Source organism: Chionomys nivalis, chromosome 18 (genome assembly GCF_950005125.1).
Source record: "Chionomys nivalis chromosome 18, mChiNiv1.1, whole genome shotgun sequence".
NCBI classification, from domain to species: domain Eukaryota; kingdom Metazoa; phylum Chordata; class Mammalia; order Rodentia; family Cricetidae; genus Chionomys; species Chionomys nivalis.
The window spans coordinates 9,034,849-9,052,628 of NC_080103.1; the positions used below are offsets into that span (position 1 = coordinate 9,034,849).

The 17,780-nt window shown below is 46.2% G+C and overlaps 1 protein-coding gene across 3 annotated transcripts; it reads left to right on the forward strand.

Moving 5' to 3' along the window:
• Window positions 1-4,540: 4,540 nt before the first annotated feature.
• Window positions 4,541-11,924, forward strand: Rfx5 (regulatory factor X5). Of its 3 annotated transcripts, XM_057794130.1 has the most exons (11): window positions 5,057-5,071; window positions 5,187-5,216; window positions 5,425-5,556; window positions 5,735-5,768; window positions 6,095-6,177; window positions 6,629-6,748; window positions 6,930-7,049; window positions 7,175-7,256; window positions 7,521-7,722; window positions 8,190-8,293; window positions 8,683-11,924. In XM_057794130.1, the coding sequence occupies exons 3-11, from the start codon at window positions 5,444-5,446 to the stop codon at window positions 9,808-9,810; spliced, it is 1,986 nt and encodes a 661-aa protein (XP_057650113.1). In that variant the 5' UTR covers window positions 5,057-5,071; window positions 5,187-5,216; window positions 5,425-5,443; the 3' UTR covers window positions 9,811-11,924. The 3 variants fall into 3 exon arrangements, with proteins under 3 accessions (XP_057650111.1, XP_057650112.1, XP_057650113.1); XM_057794128.1 differs by lacking the exons at window positions 5,057-5,071; window positions 5,187-5,216 and adding an exon at window positions 4,541-4,673 and having other exon boundaries at window positions 8,683-11,923; XM_057794129.1 differs by lacking the exon at window positions 5,187-5,216 and having other exon boundaries at window positions 4,908-5,071.
• Window positions 11,925-17,780: the final 5,856 nt, after the last annotated feature.

Genomic DNA, 17,780 nt, shown 5'->3' on the forward strand with positions numbered 1-17,780 from the left:
CTTATGGCATTGGTTAGCCAATTGGGCAGGAAATTGCTCTTGTCTTTACTGCTTGATGGTATGCTGTATGAACTGGACATGCAGGACCCACAGAGAAATGACTGCTGAAGTTACCTAAATAAGGTGAGGCAGTTCTTCAGGGTTCCTGCTTCATAAGAGAACTGCGACATTTTCCAGAACACAGAAGAAAGCAACTGATGGACTTTCCCATTATAAGGCATAAGAGATCTTCAGATTTCCTGCTTCATGGAAAAGTCTGCCTGATACTATGGGCCTGTAGACTAAAGATGGATGCTCCAATGGTACAGAACTTTGGGTGACTGTCCAGGCAGTGAGATATCTCTGTCAATTCTAGAGTTTTGGAAGTTGCTTAAAATGTACTTCCTGTTTACTTAGGTAATATTATATCCTTTTGGAGTTTTTGATGGAGTTGAAGAATAGATAGTTATAATCATAGCTTTCCTTAGTTACAATAAAAGACAAAGTAGATATAAATATTGTAACTATAATTCTTGCTTGATAACTGTTTTATGTAAGCTTGCTATGTTAAAGTTAAAACCTTCCTTTTATTTAGACAGAAAAGGGGCAGTAATGTATGCTGTGAATGTTTTACATCCATTGGTGGCTGATAGCAGAGCAGATATAGCCAGGCTGGAAGAGAAATACAGAGAAAGAGTAGGCGGAGTCAGAGAGATGCCATGTAGCCACTGAAGGAGACAGATGCCCAGGAACCTTACAGGTAAACCATGAGTCTCATGGTAAAATATAAAATAATAGGAATGGGTTAATTCAAGATGTAAGAGTTAGTTAATAATTATTAATAACTAAGCTAATAGGCCAAACAGTGTTTTAATTAATATAGTTTCTGTGTGATTAATTTGGGGTCTGGGCAGCTGGGGAACGAACAAGCAGTCTCCACCTACAGATAATGATCACAAGTTATAAGAGGACATAAAGTTAACTGTTTTTCTAGTTCTAATTCTGTCATATTTTATATTGAAAGTGTAAAGTGTAAAAGAGCTTCCATTCTGAGTGCCAATTCAAGTTCACTGAGTTCTACAGACTTGAGGTCTGGTTAATTTTAGTACATAGTGTTTTTCTTTATTTGCAAGTTTTTTAAATAATAAAGTTCATAAGATTAGAAAAGATAATAAAAACAAGGTTGGAGATTATACTACAAATAGAAATATAATATAATAACATATATAATAAAATATTATAAATATAATAAAATAAATACACTGGGCTGGAGAGATGGCTCAGCAGTTAAGAACACTGGTTGCTCTTCCTGAGGACCCAGGTTCAATTGCCAGCACCCATGTAGCAGCTCACAGATGTTTGTAACTTCAGTTGTGGGACCAGACACCATCACACAGACATACATGCAGGCAACACACACATACACATAAAAACCATTAAATAACAAAGTAATTGATTAAAGAAAGACCACCATTAAGATGTGCGAGATCCAGTTCTCTGATGAAGCCACATTCATCCTGTGGACTGCGTGGCCCCAGCTGACTAGACCATCACAGCTCTGGAGCATGGAGACTCATGCCTATAAACCAAACACCCAGAAGACTAAAGCAGGAGGATTGCAATGAGTTCCGGGTGAACATAGGGTTCATGAAGGGTTCAAGGTCAGACTTTGCTAGAGTGAAACCATGTATTTAAAAAGAAAGGAAAAGACAAACAAAAATCACAGTTGTAAAAAATGTGTCACCAAAATTATCTTGAGCTATAGTAGGTCCTTAGGTCAATTATCTTCACTTTCTGTCTGACCTAACAATCTCCTGACTAATAAACTTCTCAAAATGTATTCACAGATCTAAGTCCAGCCTCTACCACCCTTAAAGCTAAGAGTGGTGTAAATCACACTGTGAAAACCAAATAGAATCTGCCAGCAAATCCCACAGCACTTCTTTCCCCAGGACTCACAGAGTCTAGCAGTAGAGTTTAAAATGGATCTGGGGGCTCAAGAAAATGGCTGCATGTTCAGTTTGCTTTCTGCTGCTGTGCAGGACACTCTGACCAAAAGCACCTTGGAGAGGAAAAGGGCTTATTTCATTTCACACTTTAGGTAACAGTCTCTCTGATGAAAGCCAGGCCAGGAGCTTGAGGCAGGAGCAGAGCTGGAGCCATGCAGGGCAGGGGTGCACTGGCTTACTCCTCTACCTAACTTTCGCTGCCTTTTTCAGAAGGCCCAGGCCCCCCAACCTAGGGACAGCTCGGTCTACCGAGGGCTGAGCTCGGCATCAACTAGCAATCAAGAAAATGCCCCACAGACCAATCTCAGCTGAAACTCTCTCAAATACCTCTAGGTGGTGTCAAACTGACAGCTAAGTCTAACTAGGAACCTGTACACTTCAAAGTGTCTGAGCAAGGCGAGAGGTTTTACTCCTGCAAAAGGGGGCATAGTCGTGTTTAAGTGAGCACACCGCACACGGAGAGCACTGCTAGGCGTTTATTCCTAAAGAGGCTGTGCCCATTCTGAGTGCTCGGAAGGCCACCTCATGGACTCAGCGGCTGGAAGCACAGTTAAGTAGCAAAGTGCAACTCCCGAGCACAGCATCCGAACTGACCTTAAAGACAGCAGCTTTGAACACACCACTTCAGTCCTACGAAAATACTGATGGGAGGGGTTCTATCCGATGACATCTTTACCAATTCTTTTAAAGATAGAATTTACTCATTCTCATGAACTCTTCCATAGAAAGGCAGGTGGGTCTCTGTGAGATAGAGGCCAGCCTGATCTACGTACGAAGCGAGTTTCAGGACAGGCTCCAAAGCTACACAGACAAACCCTGTCTTGAAAAACCAAAAAATATTTCATCCCCATTTTCTACAGTGAGGAAATGGGCCCCAGGCTGCAGGGAATGAGACCACAATAACCACCTTCTTTACAAAACACTGTGGTCAGGACTGGCCATATGACTTGGGATGTCCCATCTCTGCTGCAGAACAAAATGCATTCAGTTAAGAGACTGTTGATGTGGATGGAGTGCATGACCACGTAAGATAGGTGCAAACCTCGGCATGTGCCTCTTTCATCAGGATCCCGACAGACCTTCAGAGGGTGAAGACACATAAGCTATCACACACAGGCTTCTCTGTAGGGAAAGGTGCCACAGTACTGAATTTCTTCATGCGGGGCGTAATCAAAGTTCCAGTGCTCACCAACTAGGGAACTACAGGGATACGACTCCTAGGAAGGAGATGAGCATGGAGAGTAGACAGAGAGGAGGACTAAAGAGAGGCTCAACAGACAGGCTTTATTCTGGAAAAAACCTGCAAAGGGGTGGGGTGAGGTGTCATTGGTGTAAGGGCCTGAACCGGCTGGTTATAGGGCAGAGGAGGGAAAGGAGGAAGAGCCTACACAATTTCCTTTTGTGGCCAATGGTCAGCTGTTACAAGGTTGGGAGGGTGTGTAGTGGGTGAGTCAGGCCACCAGTAAACATCTCTTGTGGGCTACTGGGGCAAAAGGGAGGACAAGGCAAGAATCTGGGAAATGAATTGGCTGTAAGTTACTTTAAGTCTGGGAGTTGTCATTGCTTAACTAACACGGAGGTGCTTTATAAACCGGCATGAGCATGACTAACAACAGAGAAAATGTTTTCACTTAATGTGGTCCAGCTGCTAAAGGTTTGAAGATTCCCTGTGGAAGGGAGGAAGCCTGCTGTTTGAGGTTGTATGCCACAGGGGATGAAAAATAGAGGGGCAAACAGAATGGTTCAACTGGCTTTATACCCAAAAGGAGTTACAGGATTTTATGATGAATTGCCATCACTAGTCATCATTTTCTAGCAATGCTTTAAACAAAAAAACAAACAAAAATCACCCAGTGATTCTTTGGGCAGCTCTAACCACCAAAAGCAAAAATTAAACATGGTAGCTACGGCCAAAACATGGTAGCTATGGCCACTCCATTTTGGAAAGCTCCCCAATTTTAGCAAAACAATGTCAATTCCTGAAACCAGAGAAATTCGGTTCCCACAACCAAAGTAACTTGTTTTTCTAGAGTCTTACCCTCCGTGTCCTAATGACCCCCCCCCCCCCAGTAATGAGGATCTTTACCAACCTCCTGAACATTTTAAACTCACCTTTTCCCCAACTACCCCTAGCCAACCACTTTCCTACCCAGGTTCTGGGACCCTCTACGCAGGTCTTTTCCCGAGTAAAGCCCTCGCTCGTTCCCTTATCCGTCTTCTCGATGACCTTACAGCGCAGGATCAGAGGGCAAAAGAGCAGACGCTCCAGAGGCAGAGGGCACTCGGCTTTCATCCTGCGGCCCCTTTAAGAAAAGAACCCTCTCCGGACCCGCAGGCCTAACCGACCCCAGTTTTAACCGAAACCTAACCTGGACTTCCCCCTCTTGACTCAAATAAGACTAACTTTGGATTTTCCCTCCCCTCTCGACCAATCAGATTCTGTTACCAGGCAGACTTTCACTGCCTTCGTCTTGGTGGCAGCAACGACCAATCACAGAGTAGGCCGCGCGAGTATCCAGGCAGATCGCGGCTGGCACAACCATTCAGAAAAAGGAAAATAAAAGCAACGCACGAGCCCGCCGGCCGGGCACCGTGGGGCTGGGCTGGAGCGGAGGTAGCCAAGGGGCTAGTTTCTCTTTCTCTCTCACCTATCTAATGTCCGTGCTGGAAGGTGACAGTTCCGAGGTAGGAGGGGCGACAGGACTTGGGTGCCAGCAGGGCCAGCTTTCCGCAGCTCCTCACCCGTGCGCACGTGCCCGAATCTGGGACCCGGTTCCCCGCAGGGTTTCCTGCGCCGCGTCTCGAGAGTTCGGAGACCAAGACCCCCTCCCTCGCCCGGACCAGCACCAGGGGATGGGGTGGAGGGGCTCGAGGGGGAGTGGGGACGCCACGGGGTGGGATGTCGTGGGATGACGTAGGGTCCGCGCCGCGGCGAGGGGGGCAGTGGGGGAAGCCGTGGCGAGACTCAGTAATGAGAACTTGGGCCCAATTTTTTTCAAACCTGGAAGGGCCGAGTATGTTCGTATCCCTTCTGACCTTCCAGGCAAAATCAATGGCGAAGAGTCTAATCTCGGAGAACTTTGGTTTGTCGTTATTGTTAACCCCCTCGGGGGTGTGGGGGGGGCAGTTGCAGCACTGAGAGAAATTATAAGATTTCTTTCTAACGTGGATTTCCCCCACTCCTATCTCTTCCCATAGCAGTTTGCCAGATTTGAGAGACTTCAAAAGGTGGGGCATAAGGAGATGTCAGAGATCTCTTTGGGTCTAGAAGGGCCTGACAAAGTAACGGAATAATTCTAATTTTAGAGAGGGCAAGTGGTGAGGAAAACCACTGGGGGAAGCTTTGCTTCTGTTTGCGTTTCTGGGTAGAAGCAGGATTGCCCTGGGGTTCAGGGGAATGGAAGCTTGGTGGAGTTAAGTTCTTGTCTTCTCCCAGCTTTAGTCCTCATGCTGGGATGGCAGAAGATAAACCTGATGCTAAGAGCCCCAAGGCCGGGGCAAGGCCCCAAGGTGGTGCTGAAACTGGGGAACCGACCACCCTTCTTCAGAGGCTCCGAGGTACCATTTCGTAAGTAATGGGCTCTGCCTCCAAACCCTGTTCAGACCCAGCTGTAGGTCCTTGTTAGCCTTCACTCCTCCCGCAGGCAAGGTCTGTGGTCTTGGTGGCAGTTGGGTCCTTTTTCTGTCTCTAGCAATCAAAGGGATGGGAAAAGCTTGTGACCTCCAGCTTTTCTTCTTCCCCACAGCAAGGCCGTGCAGAACAAAGTAGAGGGAATTCTGGTAAGCAAGTTGGGAAAGGGCGATGGAGGTGGAATTGCTGAGGGTGGTGGTGGGGATGGTGGCAATGATGAGGGGCGCTTCAGACCTCCTCCTTCTGCAACCTCTGTAGGCAGATCAGATCAAACCCCGCCCCCTCCCCTCGTCTCCCTTTCCCTCCATGGAAGCCCAACGTTCCTCAGTACAGTGAACCCTCAACCTCAAGGCATTTCTTGGGTCCCTTCTCATTCTGACAACCTGACCTTAAGAGTCGCTGGACTTTATGGTCGATGTCAGAAGATTACTCACTGGGTCCTTCACCTCTCCCACCTCTGTTCCTTCTGCCTCAGCAAGAAGTGCAGAAGTTCTCTGACAACGACAAGCTGTACCTCTACCTTCAGCTGCCTGCAGGACCCAGCGCTGGGGACAAAAGGTAACCTGGTGTTAACGTCTTAAATGTCACAGGGTCTGATTTGAGTCTCACTGTGATGAGTCAAAAAATAGTGGGGTTGGAGAGATGGCTCAGGGGTTAAGAGCGCTGACTGCCCTCACATAAGACCTAGGTTCAATTCCCAGCACCCACAACTGTCCATAACTGCAGTTTCTGGGAATCTTGATACCACTTTCTAACCTCCATGGGCATCAGGCACATATGTGGCACACATTCATACATGCAGGCCAAAACAAAACAAAAACAAAACAAACATTCAAAAAGGAAAAAAACACTCATATACATAACAATGATCTTTAAAAAAATTAAAAAGTAGGCCATGCATAGCTGGTGTCCTGCCCTGGACTGGTTTAGCAGAGAGAGGTGGATTTGGGACTAGCTGATTTGGTCCAGCACCACTGAAGTATGCATGTCTCTTTCTCTTGTCTTACAGTTCAGAACCAAGTATACTTAGCAATGAGGAATATATGTATGCCTATAGGTGGATCCGCAACCACCTGGAAGAGCACATGGACACCTGTCTGCCAAAGCAGAGCGTCTATGATGCCTATCGGTGCGTAAAGAAGGTGGTGCCCGGCTTGTTGGGCACAGCACTAGACCCTTACCCCTGAAGCTCCCCTGCCTTACTAGAGTGTGAGCTCTTAAAGGGTTCCCCACACTTGGTCGCTAGGAACCCTCTGGAGCCCACCAGTAGCCTTCTCTGAATATCTTCTCACTCTACCCTCCTCACTCAGAAAGTACTGTGAGAGTCTTGCCTGTTGCCGCCCACTCAGCACAGCCAACTTTGGTAAAATCATCAGAGAGATCTTCCCAGACATCAAGGCCCGAAGACTCGGTGGTCGGGGCCAATCCAAGTATCCTTGACTGAGAGATTTAAGACTGGAGGACCTGGGGAGGAAAAGGTGCGATACAGAAGCAGCCTAACTTGCCTAAGAGGCTTGAAGAGCCCCAGTTTTGTTTGCTCCTTAACTTGCATCAGATATTGCTACAGTGGCATCCGAAGGAAGACCTTGGTATCTATGCCCCCATTGCCTGGACTTGACTTAAAGGGCTCTGAAGGTGTAAGTAATGACTTCTCCCTCCCGGGTAAAAGACCGTGGGCTTTAGGACGTGTTTTGGTGGCTGGGAAAACCACAGTCATTTGTGCATTGCTTCTGGGGGACTGTGTGCCTTCCCTGTGGCGGAAGCATGGGAGGAAGAGAGCTTGGGTTTCTAGGTCTGAATGGGTGGGAGCTACTTGTGTCCTCAGTTGTTCTGCTCTCGTCAGTGGCCGGGACAAGTCATTTGCTTGGTGATCTAACTGAGCATGTCTTTCTCCACCCCAGCCAGAAATGGGCCCAGAAGTAACCCCAGCACCTCGGGATGAACTGGTCGAGGCAGCTTGTGCCCTGACTTGTGACTGGGCAGAGCGGATCCTGAAACGATCCTTCAGTTCCATCGTTCAGGTCGCCCGTTACCTGCTGCAGCAGCATCTCATCTCTGCCCGATCTGCACATGCTCATGTGCTTAAGGCCGGCGGGCTTGCTGGTGGGTGGGCCCCTTTTGTCAGCGAAGTCTTCAGCCACTTTGAGGTTTTTTTGTTTTTTTGTTTTTTTTTTTTATTTTCTGGAGGTGGGTGGGGCAGAGTCTCACTGTGTTGCCAAAGATGGACTAGAACTCCCGGGCTCTAGCAGTCCTGCCTCAACCTCTGAACAGGCACACCCCATTGTACAGTGATATCATTTTCAGCTCTGAAGGCCTTCCTGAATACATTGGTAGACACAGCATGGATTGCCTTCTCTTCCAGGGGATCCCTTTTATGTGGGTGGATAGGTGTACAGGCCAGGTGGCGCTCTAGTCATGCTTCCGTCACCAGTGTGTAACCAGTTGAACTATCAGCCCAGCCCATACTGGACCTGCTTCTTAAGACATCCTTTAAGCCGCTTTCCCCGCCTGTCCCTGCAGTCAGGTTCACTTCCTCACGCTTGCTTTATTTCCATCTGCTGCCTCTGCAGAAGAGGATGAAAGAGCCCCTCGAGAACGGTCGTCATGCAAATCCAAGAACGGTGTAGAGAACCAGGAAGGTGGAGGTCCTAAGAAGCCAGAGAGACCAGCCCAGGTAAGCGGCTGATGCCTCTGACTTTGTGGCCTAGGGTTTTAGTGTACCCTTCCCAACGTGAACCTCCTTTCACAGCTAGTACACCAAGCTCCTTCTTTTTCTCCTGTATTCAGCCTTTGTTTTATTAGTGAATTTTAGATTTATTTTATGTGCGTGAATGTTTTGCTTGCATGCATGTATGTGTACCACATGAGCCCTGGTGCCTAAGGGGAGAAGAGGGTGTCAGGGCCCCTGGAACTAGAGTTACTGTTGTGGGCCACTCTGTGGGGAGGGACTTGAATCTGGATCTCCTGCAGGAACAACAAATCCTCTTCGCCCCTGAGCCATCTCTCCAGCCCCTGTATTCGCCACAGTCCTTATAACTTCTTGCGGTTCTGTTTGCATTTTAGCCTCCTAAGGAGCTAGAGGCCCGAGCTGGGACTGAAGCCCCAGGACGTGGAGAACGGAAGAAGAGTGTAATTGACAGCTCAGCTCCAGCAGCCAGTAAGCCTCAAGTTAATGCTCTGGTGGCCCGACTGCCTGTGCTCCTTCCCCGAGCACCACAATCACCTATCACACCCTTCCTGGCTTCTAAGCTTCCTTCAGGCACTCTCAAAGTAGCTACATTGCCTCTGCCCACTGGAGTTGGGGGACCCCAGGCAGGTGTGCCCATCATTAACATGATCTTACCACCTGTTCCTGCTTTATCAGGCACTGGGGCTGGACTTGGGCCTGGGCCTGGGCCTAGACCCGGACCCGGACCCGGGGCTGGGCCAGGGCCTGGGCTCGGAGCTGCGGCTGGGCTCGGAGCTGGGCCTGGGCTCGGAGCTGGGCCTGCGCCTGTGCCTGCGCCTGCGCCTGGACCTGGGGCTGGGGCTGGGCGAGTTCCACCTAGGGCACTCATTCTGCCTCGAGGCACAGAGAACAGGGAGGGAGGCATAAGTGGTGACCCACGACCCCATGACAAGGGTGTCAAAAGGACAGCTGAAGTGCCTCTGAGCGAAGCCAGTGGACAGGACCCGCCAGTTAAAGAAATGAAGCAAGAGACAGAGGACACAGTAAGTGAAGCGAAAAGGAAGCGGGGACGCCCACGGAAAAAGCCAGCTGGGAATGGGGCGAGACACGCTGCTCCGGAGAAGCCTACACCTGCAGCTGCTGTGAACTCTCCCCGAACGCCAAGGTCACTCTGGGAGACATGGGGCTCAAAGAGGGAAAACAACTTAGTTGAGAGACAAGAAAGACCAGGGCCAGTGGGTGGAGTTGAGAAGGAAGCAGTGTTTCCTCAAGGTCAGGAAGATGGCACTGTGTCCAAAGGAGAAAGGAGCCTGAGTGCCCAGCCAGCCAAAGACGCAGAAGATAAGGTTCCTCTCATCACCTCAAAAGTGAGTGTTATCAGGGGCAGAATTCAAAAGGACGCTCTCCCGTTGATAAAGGGAGAGGCTGACCCTGCAGCACAGGGTAACAAAGGATTAAAGGGTCCTGTACTTCAAAGTTCCCTAACCCATGAGCATAAAGACCCCAAAGCAACACCCCCATGACAGGTGTGTGGGGAAGAATGGCTATGTTCATGCCTGCCTGGTAGAGACCCTTTTCAGCACCTGCTTCTCATTCAGCTACTAGTCTTTCCCTAAATGAGCCCATTGGCCTGGCTTGTGTAGTGCCTGGTGGCTGCTTCAGACCTTTCCAGCTCAATCCTTGACTTTAGCACAAGCAGTAAATCTGTAATGACCTTCCCACCTAGATCCCTGTGCTCTCCTGGGGGCAATAGAGAGAGGGTGAATGTGAGTGTAGGGTAGAGATGCTCTGGCTTCTAATCATAGAAAACTTAGAACTCAAGATAAAAGCTATTTATTGACTTATGAAATTGGAAAGTCAAGAGGCGGTACTGGCTCCAGGTGAGGCTTGATCTGGTTGCTCAGTATGTTTCTCACTGCTTCACCTAATGTAAAATCATTCTTAGTTCAGACCACTTAACTGCTGCCAGCATTCCTAGGATTGTGTTTGACCATTATATCTAAGCAGGAAAAAAAAAGGGTATTATTGTGTCAGGAATCCCAGCAAAAACCCAAAGATTTACCATGATTAAACAAACCTGGGTCAGGTCTATCCTTGACCAACTAGTGTGGCCAGGAAGATGTTTATGCTAATGTGTTTATTATACATCATGGAGCAGCTTTGGAGAAAAGGGTGGAATAGGCCTTCTCACACCACAGACTCCCCAGGTGGAGACGGGGTGGGGTGTGCTAGGCTGAGGTGAGCTGGACTGCTGCTTTTGCGAGTCTTGCATTTCTCTCACCGTAACTCCTATCTCATTGTAGTCTGGGAAGGACAGAGAGGAAGCCATTCTCTCCAGAGTCTCTTCCTTCTCACATGACAGCGTTTCCACCTCTATCTCACAGGCAGAGCTCCTGTAATGGTCTGCATTTTACTTTCTCAGTCCCACCTCCTCCCCACCAGTCTGGTGTTACGTTCTTGAGTACATGTCTGCATCCACCAGGTGTCAGTCTCTTGTCGTCCACGTGTCAGGTCCTAGCCAGGACTGTGTGGGGCTATGCTAGGTTAACAGAGGAGGTGGTACCGATTCTGCAAATCAGGGAGCACCAACGGGAAGGACCCAGACACTGCAGATGCATCCTTGGGGACAGCAGGAAGCCAGCTCATGTTAATTGAGGACCTACTCTGTCTTCTCCACAGGATAGCTTCTTGCCAGGGAATCTTGGTTCTTTTCCCCAAGAAATACAGATTTTCTTTCAGGGAGATATCACTCATCTGTCCATTTATTTCCACAAGAGCAGATTTTTTAAAATTATAATAATATTTGATATCTATAAAGAAATATGTACTATAAATTATGAAATGAAATGAGTACCTGTGACCCGTCATTCAATTTATACATTGAAACATTAAACATACTATTAGGTTTATGCCCCTCTTCCCTGCCTATTCTTAGAGATAACCACTGTCTTTAATTTTATTCTCATTAATCACTTGTTTATGTATATTGGCAATGTGTGTATATATTCTTTAAGAATGTATTATTTTGTTTTGCTTGTATTTTAGCTTTACAAAAAGTTGTACTCTGTTAGTCCCTTGAAGTTTGCTCTTTTGCACTTAAAATTGTTTCTAAGATTCATCTACATTGTAATCGCTATGATTCATTCATTTTCATCTGTATAACACCACAGCAAGGACATAGAACGCAACTTAGCCATTCACCTATTGAATAACATTTGGGCTGTTTCCAGGTTCTTGTTATTATACACGATGCTGCTATGAACATTCTTGTATATGAGTGCCTTTGTTTTTAGTAAGATTTCTAAAGAGGTTTCTAAGATGGTCCTAGAAGGTCCTTTTGGTCTGTGCGCCCTGTGCTGGGGACCGTCGCCTCTTGTCTTACTTTATGGAAGAGTTTACATCATATTGAAATGAACTGTTCTTGAATGTTTGATAAAACTCACTTATAAAGCCATCTGAGCCTTACGTTTTTTTGTGGGAATAATTTTTTATTTTGTTTTGTTTTGTTTCATGCCAGGGTCCACTGTGTATCCCTGCAGTCCTCACTGTGTGGCTCCATCTGCCTCTGTCTCTAAAGTGTTGAAGTTAAAGGTGTGCACCACTGTGCCCAGCTCTTTGTAGACATAATTTTAACTACTGGTTCCAATTAGTTAAAAACTATAAACTACTTTGCCTCCTGAGTCATTTTTCCAGTTTAGTGCACATTTTATATATTTTTTTCTTTTTCTTTTTCTTTGAAACAGAATCTCACTATATAGCCTTGGCTGGCCTGGAACTCACTGTGTAGATAAGGTTGGCCTCAAATTCAGAGATCCTGCGCCTCTTTCTCCAGAGTGCCCCACCATGCACAGCTCATTGTTGTTCTCAAACATGAAGTTAATATATTTTAGTTTCCTTTCCACCTCTGCTGTTTGATTGTGTCATTGCCCCACCCTACCCACGATCAGTTGTACCAGTTTTCTTGTAAATTTTCAGGTGCTACTATGGGCTTTGTTGATCCTATCATTTATTTTCCATTTTGCTAATTATCCATAGTGTTTCCTATTTTTTAAAGTTTGATTTTATGTTTCCATATATTTTTTTCTTCTTTTTAAAGATACATTTGGATTTTTGTTTTTGTAGCCCAGGCTACTGTTGCATGGAGAGGCTGCTTGTTTGTTTCCTGGCCACCCAGCTAGCTTACACCCGAAATAACCACAAATAAACTGTATTAATTAAAACACTGCTTGGCCATTAGCGCTAACTTCTTATTGCCTTAAATCTTACATACTAGTTTCATCCATCTCCATTAATCTGCGTATCGCCACGTGGCAGTGGCTTACCCGAGATTGTAACCAGCTCAGGCAGAGGATCCATGGCTTCCCCCTGACTCTGCTCTTCTTCCTCCCAGCATTCAGTTCTGTTTTCCCCGCCTACCTAAGTTCCGCCCTATCAACTAGGCCAAGGCAGTTTCTTTATTCATTAACCAATGAAAGCAACACACAAACAGAAGGACCTCCTACACCAGGCTACCTCTAAATATGTAGCTGAAGATTACCTTAACCTTTTCATCCATCTGCCACTACTTTACAGGTGCCAGGATTACAGACATGTGCCACTATGCCCACTTATGCAATGCTGGGCTGGAACCAGGGCTCCATGCATGCTAGGCAAACTCTACCAACTGAGCTACATATATACCCTGCCCCCTGAGCTACATATTTCCCCTGTCCCCTGAGCTACATATATACCCTGCCCCCTGAGCTACATATGTCCCCTGTCCCCTGAGCTACATATATACCCTGCCCCCTGAGCTACATATATACCCTGCCCCCCCTGAGCTACATATATACCCTGGCCCCCCTGAGCTACATATATACCCTGCCCCCCCTTTTTATAATATCTTAACGTAGACAGCTTGTTATGGTTACAGGATAGCTTTTTGTTTTGGTTTGACTTGGGTTTTTGGAGAGAACTCATGACAGTCTTGAGTGCTGAAATTACAACTGTCACCTGTCATGCTGGTTTCAGGCTCTCCTGTGTTATGAACCTCCACGCTTAGCTAAGCCTGAGAGTCACGTGGTATACAAGCACTCAGAGCACTGAGGTACATACTCAGGCTTTGTTTTGTTTTGAGACAGGTTCTGGGCATGGTATATAATCTCAGGATGATGTTGGAAGTCTGTGTAACCTAGACCAGCCCCTAACTTGTGATCCTCCTGCCTCAGCTTCCACAGGGCTGGGATTGTGGGTATGTGTCACATACCCAGCTATCTTAAAATTCCACTTCCCACAACTCATGAGGCTTTCTGTGCTGTATACCTTCATTATTATTTAATTTTTCAAATATTTAAATTACCTTCATGACTTTGTGTATGTATGTATATTACATACATATATTGCACACATGTAAAAGGCTGAGCTTGAAATTAGGTGTCTTCCTCAGTGGCTCTCACCCTACATATCAAGGGAGAATATCTGTTGAGCCCAGCATTCCCCATTTTGAGCTAGTCTGGGAATCCCTGATTCTGCCTCCTCCATGCTGGGATTACAGGCAGGCTTTCTTGCCCGCCAAGCTTTGATTGCTCCAGTTCGTTCTCTCTATCTCTTTTTATGTTTTAATTTTACCTAGTATGCATACAGTGTTCTGCGCAGACCAGAAGAGGGCACCAGATCTCACTACAGATGGTTGTAAGCAACCATGTGGTTGTGGGAATTGAACTCAGGACCTCTGGAAGAACAGCCAGAGATTGCTCCAGTTCTCACACACAAGCAAGCACTTTACCCACTGCTACCATCTCCAGAGCCCCCTTCATGACTTGTTTTTTGGTGTATGTGGTGGGGTGCACGCACCTAGGACTTCATGGGTGCTCTACCACTGGCTATGGTCCTAGTGCTTTATGAGTTACTTCAACAATTTTATAAATTTCCAAATACCCAAAATTTACATTTTAAAATCTTTTTGATACTTATTTTCAACTTTATCATTAATGTTCAAATAATGTCTCTGAAGGAGAATATGGTGCCTTCATGCCTGTAATTCCAGTGCTTGGGAGGCTGAGGCAAGGATTACAAGGTTGAAGACAGCCTGGGCTATATTGTAAGTTCTAACTTGGGCTGTAAGTGTGAGACGATTTCAGAAATTAACCAAACAAAGCAAGGTATGGGTCCATGCCTGCAATCCCCACGCTTAGGATGTAGAAACAGGAAGATCAGAAGTTTAAGGCCAGCCTTAGTTACATAGTGAATTTTAGGCTAGCCAGAGCTATGTGAGACCCTGTCTCAAATACACACAAAGCAAGAATTGGGCAGGGTGTAGGGGGAGGGGACAGAGAGATGGTTCAGGAGTATGTTAGTTCTTGCCGCCCACTTTTGTGGCTCACAACTGCCTAAATTCCAGCTCCAGAGGATCCTACATCTCCAGGCTCTTTAGGTACCTGCACACATGCACACACAATTAAAATAACTTTTAAGACTTTTTAATAGGTAGAATAATCTGATACATATTTTTTAAATAATTTACTTAACTTTGTTTTATGTGCATTGGTATAAAGGTGTCAGATCCCCTGAAACTGGGGTTACAGACAATTGTGAGCTGCCATGTGGGTGCTGGGAATTGAATTTGGGTTCTCTTGACCACCGAGCCAACTCTCCAGTCCCCTGATACATATTTTTTTAAAACACAGCCTCTTCTTCACAAACCTTCACACAGAAAGTGTCTTTGGTACCAATTCTTTTAAATTTGTTGGGATTTTTATGTTTTCTGACCCACCCTGGCATCTGTGATGCCTCCTTGTCCGAGATAGCTCATTTACTCGTATATTTTGTACTTTGGGGTTTAGGATGCATATTTTGTCAGTCTCCAAGAATCCTAAGGACCTAAACTAGAGATAATTCTCCATTGGCTTCTCCCAGGAACCAGGGCATGCACCAACCTAGGCACAAGCTGGCACTTTCTAGAACCCAGAGTTAGTGGGCTGTAGCTTGGTGGTACAGAATGCCCACCACATGGGAGGCTCAGGGTCGAAGTGAGGGGAAGTGCTGGGAGTAAAGGCGTGCGCCACCACTGCCGGCTTATTTTTTAATTGTGTTTTTCTTACGTGTCAGTGCATGCATACCATAGTGCGTGAGTACAGTCTGGGACAACTTGGGGAATCAGTTCTCTCCTTTGGCCATGTGGGTCCTAAGAGCCAAACTCAGTAATCAGTGACAAATGCCTCTGCCCTCTGAACCATCTTGTAGCGTGGTAGTCTTTTGTCTTTGGTTTGTTTTTGTTTTTTGTTGTTTTTGAGACAGGGCTTCTCTGTGGAACCCCAGTTGTCCTTGAACTCACTTTGTAGACTAGGTTGGCCTTGAACTCAAAGACTTGCCTGCCTCCCAAGTGCTTGGATTAAAGACTTGCACTGCCTCTCCTCTCCCCCTCTTTTGTCATTTATTTATTTATTTATTTATTTATATTAATTTATTTTTATTTTTTGGCTTTTTGAGACAGGGTTTCTCTATGTAACTGCTCTGACTGTCCTGGAACTTGCATTGTAGACCAGGCTGACCTCAAACTCACAGAAATCCGCCTGCCTCTGCCTCCCGAGTGCTGGGATTAAAGATATGCACCACCACTGACCAGCTTTATCTTTTTTAAAACAATAATGGTTTTATTTATTCTTTGAGAATTTCGTACAATATATTGTATTCTTTGCCGTCAACTCCTCTCCTGCCTTGATAACCACCCAATTTCATGTTCTCTCTCTCTTAAGCAAAAAGCACATGGAGTCCAGTTTGTTTGACTGATTACTGCTGAGAATGGGGCCTGCCCAGAGTATGGCTGGTAGAACCAGTGTCACTCCACTGAAGGAAGGAGTTCTCCCTCTACCAGCCACTGTCACTTGAGAATGGCTTCTTGCCCACACCCCCACCTCCACGTTGGGAGAGATCTCTGGCTTGAGCAGGTCTCGTGTGTGCCGTCACAGCCTCTGAGTCTGTGTGTCTGCTATGGAAACAGGTTCCTGAAAGTCACTTACCACTTTTGCATAGAGCCCCGAGCTCTGAGGGAAAAGAAATCCAGTTAGGGCCGGGCCAACAATATCTCTTAAGGATGGAGGACAGGGCTGGGGTACAGTTAGGGGTAGAGCACTTGCATGGCACACACAAAGCCTCGGGTTCAGACCCTAATCCTTCACAAAAGGAAAAGAGGAAAGCTACCCACTATGTAAATCAGTATAGAGAAGTTCCTACAAAAGTACCAGAATACTACTAAGTGAGTTCTAGGACTTACATAGATGTGCTCTCTTTCTCTCTCTCTCTTTATATGTATGCATGTGTCAATCACATATGTTGATGAACTTTTAATTCTAGCACTTTGGAGGCAAAGACAGGTGGATCTCTGCGTTTAAGACCAGCCTGGTCTACAAAGTAAGTTTGACCAGCCTAGTTAGACCTGTCTCAAACACATACGCACACACACATGTACATATGTAGATTTGCTTAGTAAAGATATTTGTTTACTGGAAAGATCATGAATGCCAACCTTAGGCTTACCACTTACCATGTGTGTGTATGTGTGTGTGTATTTGTGTGTGTGTGCGGGTGCCTGTGGACGCAAGAAGAGGGTGTCAGATTCCCTCTGGAGCTGAAGTTACATGTGGTTTTAAGCCACCTGACACCTGAAGTCAGTGCTAAGAACTGAACTCTGGTCCTTCATAAGAACAGCAAACACTCTCAACCACTGAGCTGTCCCCAGATCCTCACTATACGGTGGTTTTTGTTTTGTTTATATTGTTTTGTGTCTATGGATGTTGTGCCTCTGTAAGTCTGTGCACAGTGTGCATACTGCTGCCTGTAGAGGTCAGAAGGCATCGAATCCCCTGGAGCTGGGGTTATGGAAACTCGTGAGCTGCCAATGCTGGGAGCTGAGCTGAGGTTCTTTGAAAGAATAGCCTGTGCTCTCAACTGCTGGGCCATCTGTCTAGCTCCACCACATGATTCTGAACATTTATTGTCTAGTTTTTGAAATTCTATATTGCAACCCATTAGTGAACTATGAAATCTATTCAGAAGAATGCCAAACATTGCTTCTAAAAGGGAAATAAAATAAGCCCCAAAGTGTGAGAGTGCTGCACACAGATCCTAGTTCATGAAACTCTTAGTTCATATTACATATGCTCATTTATTTTTCAGTGATCACAGTATAAAATGCATTGGCGTCTTAAATGAGATTATTTTTAAATGTGTATGTGTGTTTTGCCTGCATGTACTTATGAAGGCGTAAGTCATAAACAATCCCACACCAGTTTGGAATTATGATTAATAGGGTGGTATTTATTTAAAGGGGAAAAAACTTACAGATCACCGTCCCAGACAACAGCCCTTTGCGCAATCAGGAAGAAGTCTAGTCGCTGAAAACGGAGCAAGAAGTAAAGAGAGCGCAAGGAGGGAAGTAGCCGCTTTTTTAAAGGGAGAGAGACCACGCCCCAATGGGCTGGTATCTCAGTGGCTATTGGCTGGAGGAGCGGAAGGA

Coding starts and splice junctions, on each gene's coding strand:
- Rfx5 (XM_057794128.1), top strand. CDS start 5,444: ATGGCAGAAGATAAACCTGATGCTAAGAGCCCCAAGGCCGGGGCAAGG. Junction 6,749..6,929: donor AGCGTCTATGATGCCTATCG/GTGCGTAAAGAA, acceptor CTCCTCACTCAG/AAAGTACTGTGAGAGTCTTG. Junction 7,257..7,520: donor ACTTAAAGGGCTCTGAAGGT/GTAAGTAATGAC, acceptor TCTCCACCCCAG/CCAGAAATGGGCCCAGAAGT.